General features: G+C 62.0%; 1 protein-coding gene and 1 long non-coding RNA gene across 2 annotated transcripts in view; one reads left to right on the top strand and one right to left on the bottom strand.

Annotated features, from left to right (window-relative positions):
- The first annotated feature begins 263 nt into the window (after positions 1-263).
- Positions 264-5,329, top strand: part of CYP26B1 (cytochrome P450 family 26 subfamily B member 1) — a 16,749-nt gene continuing 11,683 nt past the window's right edge. The window contains exons 1-2 of the mRNA XM_024756361.1: positions 264-550; positions 3,912-4,136. Of these exons, the coding sequence (XP_024612129.1) occupies positions 347-550; positions 3,912-4,136 (429 nt within the window). The 5' untranslated portion in view covers positions 264-346. The remainder of the gene's footprint in view (positions 551-3,911; positions 4,137-5,329) is intronic.
- Positions 2,330-4,873, bottom strand: LOC112407190 (uncharacterized). The gene is made up of 3 exons (XR_003004697.1): positions 4,779-4,873; positions 3,969-4,476; positions 2,330-3,007 (listed from the first exon to the last, which is right to left on the bottom strand). It is a non-coding gene; the product is annotated as an uncharacterized LOC112407190 (long non-coding RNA).

Genomic DNA, 5,329 nt, shown 5'->3' on the forward strand with positions numbered 1-5,329 from the left:
GAGAGCTAATCCACCAGCTTGATTCACGGCTTCGTCTCATCACCCCTCCAGCAGCCCCTAAGTCCGCTATAAGGGAACAAACAAACAAACAAACAAACAAAGTTACACTCCGAGTCGCCTCGTGTCTCCTCTCTCTCTTCTTTTAGGCGATTTCCCCCCACTGTCTCCGCTCCCTTCGCAGCCTCCACTTCCCTTCCCTTGGCTCCTTGCTCCTTTTCTGTTTCGGCCGGAGGTGCCAGGACCCCCGGCGGCAGCCTCCCCTCCCCCGCCGCTCCCGTCCCTTCTCGTCTGGCCCTCCCCTCCCCCGCCGCGGCCAGCACAGCCAATCCCCCGAGCGGCCGCCAACATGCTCTTTGAAGGCTTGGAGCTGGTGTCGGCGCTGGCCACCCTCGCCGCGTGCCTGGTGTCGGTGACGCTGCTGCTGGCCGTGTCGCAGCAGCTGTGGCAGCTGCGCTGGGCTGCCACCCGCGACAAAAGCTGCAAGCTGCCCATCCCTAAGGGCTCCATGGGCTTCCCGCTCATCGGAGAGACCGGCCACTGGCTGCTACAGGTAAGGGCGCTCTAGCTCCGTTGCTCTCCAGGGTCCGCTAGCGGCGAGCACCAGGCGGATGGAGCCGCGGGCCGGCCAGGGGGCGCCGGGAGCCTGAAGGCACGGGTCCCCGCCCCGCCCCTTCCCTCCTCTCTGCCTGAGCCGCCCGGGCTTCCCCTGCCCGCCTGCGGAGTGGTTCCGAGCCCGCTGGCGCCGGGTGCGCAGGTTCAAGGGGCTGGTAAGAGAGGTTCCCGAATCCGAGAGGGCTCCCAAGACCGACTTTTTCCAGTCGCGAGCGACTCAACAGGGGTGCGTCGAGCGTCATGGGGGCTCCCCGCGCAGCGCGAGCCGGAGGGGGCATCCAGTCGTGAGCCGCTTTCGCCTCCCCTTCGCGCTCCAGGCCCCAGTCACCGTCGACTTCCCGGGCTTTGGCGGTGTCACTGGGACCCGAAAACTGAGTCAGGGAAAGAAAGAGTGGGCCAGTGGCAGCCAGGATTGCCCCTTTAAGACCCGGGCTGTGTTCCCGCCGCGTCACCGGCCACGCCAGGTACTACAGCCCCGTTCTACGGTCTGAGAAAGTGTGTGTGTTTTGTGGTGGGGGAGGAAGGAGGTAACCCAAGGAAAATGAGAAGCCTGAGACCCGAGGTTTCTCGGCTTTCGGAGAGAAGGGTCTATTTACTTACGGGGTGGGGACAGTTGAGCAGGGGAGAGTGACTTGGGAGAGGCGTGTGTGAGACGCCACACAACCCGCACTGCTGGTGATAACGGGGGTGGGCGCGTCGGGGACCAGACCCAGGTAGGTAATGGGGAGGTTAACCTGGAATTAACATCCTCAAGTGCTAGATAATCGCTTTTGCAATTCGATACACAGCAGGTTTTTCTTTGGGGGGGAGTCCTCTGGGTTAACCGCGGAAGGTGTGTTGTGTGGGCGTGTGCACGCGTGTTTGTCCGGCAGATGCTGTTAGGAGTTAGCAGAAGGTAGGCTGTACTGAAACAGTCTCGGCCCGGGAAAGCGGAGGCGGGAGGTGAACGCAGAGACCTGTGAGTTTAGAAGTGCGAAAGCTTGGCTTGAAATTAACAGACGCGTGTAATCCGCGTGCACACACACATACACCCTGCGCAGCCCCGCCCCGCGCCAATTGACAGCAGAGCTGGGGCGGGAGGGGCACGCGAGGTTCCTCTGCCCTGCGGTTTTCCCAAGTCCCGGTATCAGCCCATCTCTTTGGGGGCCTATTCGTGCAACAAGGTGGGGTTCACTTCAACCAATGGGACCTCCCCCCGCCCCGCTGCCGTAAAGAAATCCCCAGAGCCTCTCCCGTGCCAACACACTTAAAGGGTTAACTGCGGCGGTGGTCTAGGCTTTTGGCCGAGAATTTAGGAAATAAAATATATTCACAGGGGCGTCGGCCCCTGCCGTATTAGAGCCAATTTGCAGAATTCGCGGTCTGTCACACCGCACGTAAGATGGGGAGGGGGAAGCAGGCCTACGCCACCCAATCTGTTCGCCCCCGGGGCCCTTGACTCTGAGGTGAGAAGGAAATGGGAGATGAGTGTAGAGAAGCACTGAAGGGGTTAATGGGAGCCCTCTGAATCCCAGCTTTATTTTTTCGGAGTCATTTATCAGATTTTACGGGGGGACCTCCAAGGGCTCTCCGTTTCCACCGTGCGCCATCTAAACAGAGCCCAGGGCTAAAAATACAACATTTTTGTATAAATTGGACTCGCGGCTCGAGCGGCCGCCCCTATGAAAGTCCTCTTTGTGAAGACCGTGGAAACGGCGGACAAATAACTCTTTATTAATGCCACAAAAAACGCACTTTAATTATAGTTAGGCAGATCAGAGGCGGGGGAGGGGGTGCCGCGGGAGAAAGGCGGCGGCGACCTCGGAAAATTCACAACCCAACTTTTGTGTCGAAAGAAAAGAAAAACAGAGGAAACGCAGGAGAGGAGAGTCAGACGTAGTGAGAGAGACCGGTACAGCAGACCGAGGGAGGGAACCCCGCTCTCTGCCCCCTTTTGTCGCACCTCCACCCTCGCCTTGATTTCTCTTAAAGGGGTAGACGCCGTCTAGAACCGCGGCAGGGTGGCGGGAGTTCTCCCCAACCCGCCAACCTGGGAGTGGGGCGGTGTCCCCCGCGGCCCAGTCCCCCTCCTGGAGGCGCGGGCGCTCCGAGCTCGCTCCCTGTCGCGCGCCCGGGCCGGAGGCACACGTGGAAAAGTGATTAGGGCTCCGGGTTCTGCAGAGTCACTTTTCGGCAGGGCTGGGGTGTGTACACATCTAACTGGCGAATGCTTTTCCGTGGAAGAAGGGAAAGTGAGGAGGGGGACCAACCCGGGAAAAGAGGAAGCGGAGTGTCCCTTCGGGGAGTGCATGACCCCACAGGTCTGGAGCCGGCATCCGCACGTCTGCAGGCGGGCAGGCGGGCAGGCGGGACGGCCTGACAGGTGGCGCCCCTCCCCTTCTCACCGGCTGTTGCCCTGGCCGGAGAAGGGTTAATGCAGGGTGGGGTGGCGAGCTACTTCGTCAAAGGTGAGCGGGACGCCCCTGCTCCCGCCCTTCGGAGGTCCCCTCTGTTTCCGGTACCCGCGTGGGGCCGACACAGCCAGCTCCTCCGAGCGCCGGGCCCGGGCCGGGGCCTGGCTCCACTCTGCTCGCGCTGCCGCCACCGGGGATCCGGTTACCTGAGACGGCGGCCCCGCCCAGCCCTACCCCGCCCATCGGGAAGCGCCTTCCTCTGCTCTCGCGTCCCAAACTCCAGGGCGACGACGAAAGTCCTCCTCAGTTATTTCCAGGGCGTATTGCATTAGGAAAATCGCGGCTGCCGGCCCATGACTCGACCCTGCGGAGCCCTCAGAGGGCCGCCGTGTCCCTTCGTGGCCCACACCAGCGAACGAAGGAAACCCCAACCCCCATCTGTAGTGATTGCCTCCGGGCACCGACCGCTCGCCGCTATAAATAATCTTTGGCCTGCGGCCACCCCGCAGGGTCTCGCCAGCCCGTGGCCGGGAGCCTGGAAATATTTATTCCGAGAGTCTCCCGAGCGCGAGGCGGGGGAAGTGGGAGGCGGAGGTTCTAGCTTCTGGTCCTGCAGTCCAGGATATCTTTTCCCTCCCGCAAGTCATTACTAAAAAACAACCCCCCGGGGGGTTGCCCTGGGCCTCTCGCCCCCTTGCTTTATTGATTATCCTCTAGGCCCCAGTTCCTATGCATGCTGCGAAAAATAAAACCTACGTGCGTGCATGCGTGTGTGTGGGGGGGGTAGGGGACTGGTGCCCCGGGTGGGATCCTCCGCCCCTCCCCCGCGGGCCCTCGAGGCTGGGCCTCCCTGGTGTCCCATCTGGAGATGTGGGCCCTGAGAAAGTTTTTGCGTGGCACCCGCAGGGTTCTGGCTTCCAGTCGTCGCGGAGGGAGAAGTATGGCAACGTGTTCAAGACGCACTTGCTCGGGCGGCCGCTGATCCGCGTGACGGGCGCGGAGAATGTACGCAAGATCCTCATGGGCGAGCACCACCTCGTGAGCACCGAGTGGCCACGTAGCACACGCATGCTGCTGGGCCCGAACACGGTGGCCAACTCCATCGGCGATATCCACCGCAACAAGCGCAAGGTAAGAACTCTAGGCCAAGAGCCCCGCAACCGTGCTCTGATCTTCTTCTCTCGTGCACCTCCCTCGGGGTAAGGAGTTCTTGGAGACTCGGGGACGTTCCTACCAGAATCCGCGCCCCCATTTGCACACCATGTGGGAGGATCCCGAAGCTCCCTGCCTAGACGGCTGCGATCCCAGATCCAGGGCCTGTACAGGCCTCTTCCGGGTCTGCCCTCTTGGTAAGCCACCAAGCCGTGCGCACTGCCAGGCCCAACGGGTGGCTAATTGGGGGTTGGTTTGGACAACTTGAACATGCGGCGACAGGGGCGTCCAACGCCTGTCAACGTCGTGTTCCACAAACCTGGAAAAAAGAGAGGGCGGACGGTGGCCAGCGCTCCTCCTTTTCGTCCCCTGGAATTCCGAGGACTGTTGACGGATCGTTCTAAAATCACACCTAGCTTCCCGGCCACAGGTTGCTTAAGGGCGACGCGGGCAGGCGCGGGGACTGGGGGCACCTTGTGGGCAGAGGTTGCTGGGCCTTGCTTGGGAGGGGTGAGGTGAAATTTGGGCCACTGCGCGCACCGGTCTGGACAGAGGGGGAAGGGCGAGGGGTGGGAGAACTTCGGCGAGCCGAGGCGCGGCGGGGGATCAAAGCGCACCTACCCCCTCCCATAAAGAGGAAGAGAAAGTGGGTCTTTATCCTGTGGATTTCCCGAGCGCCTGGAAGAGGCGCGGAGGAGGCGAGCCAGCGCGCAAGGGGCAAGCCTCCCCGCCCCCTCCCAGGGCAGCGCCGCCGCTGCGGCTCAGAGCGCGGGCGGCACGTGCTGTTTGAACTGCAGTAACCCGAAAGCTGAGCCGCCGGCGGGCGGGGCGCCGGCCCGCCGGCTTAAAGCGGCCGCGACTGGGGTGCGGGGGTGGGGAGGGGCAGCGCTGCACGACCTCCCTCCCTTCACTTTTTCCATTGGGTCAGAGGACTCACCCAGTTTGAAACCTAAAGGAAAGGGAGAGGCAGCCTCTGATCTCCGGGAAAAGTGGCAGAGCCTGGGAGACAGGAGAGGGCCATGGTGGGGCACACCCCTCCTCCGGACGTCTGTGTGTGAACAGGGGAGTTCATCCTGTAGAATCTGTCGTCTTCCGAACTGCCTGCGAAGAGTAGTTCTCCGGAACAGATAAAAGGAGGAAAAATCAGAGGGGACTGGTCAGCACGTACACCA

Source organism: Neophocaena asiaeorientalis, unplaced genomic scaffold, assembly GCF_003031525.2.
Source record: "Neophocaena asiaeorientalis asiaeorientalis breed wild unplaced genomic scaffold, Neophocaena_asiaeorientalis_V1.1 scaffold303, whole genome shotgun sequence".
NCBI lineage: Eukaryota > Metazoa > Chordata > Mammalia > Artiodactyla > Phocoenidae > Neophocaena > Neophocaena asiaeorientalis.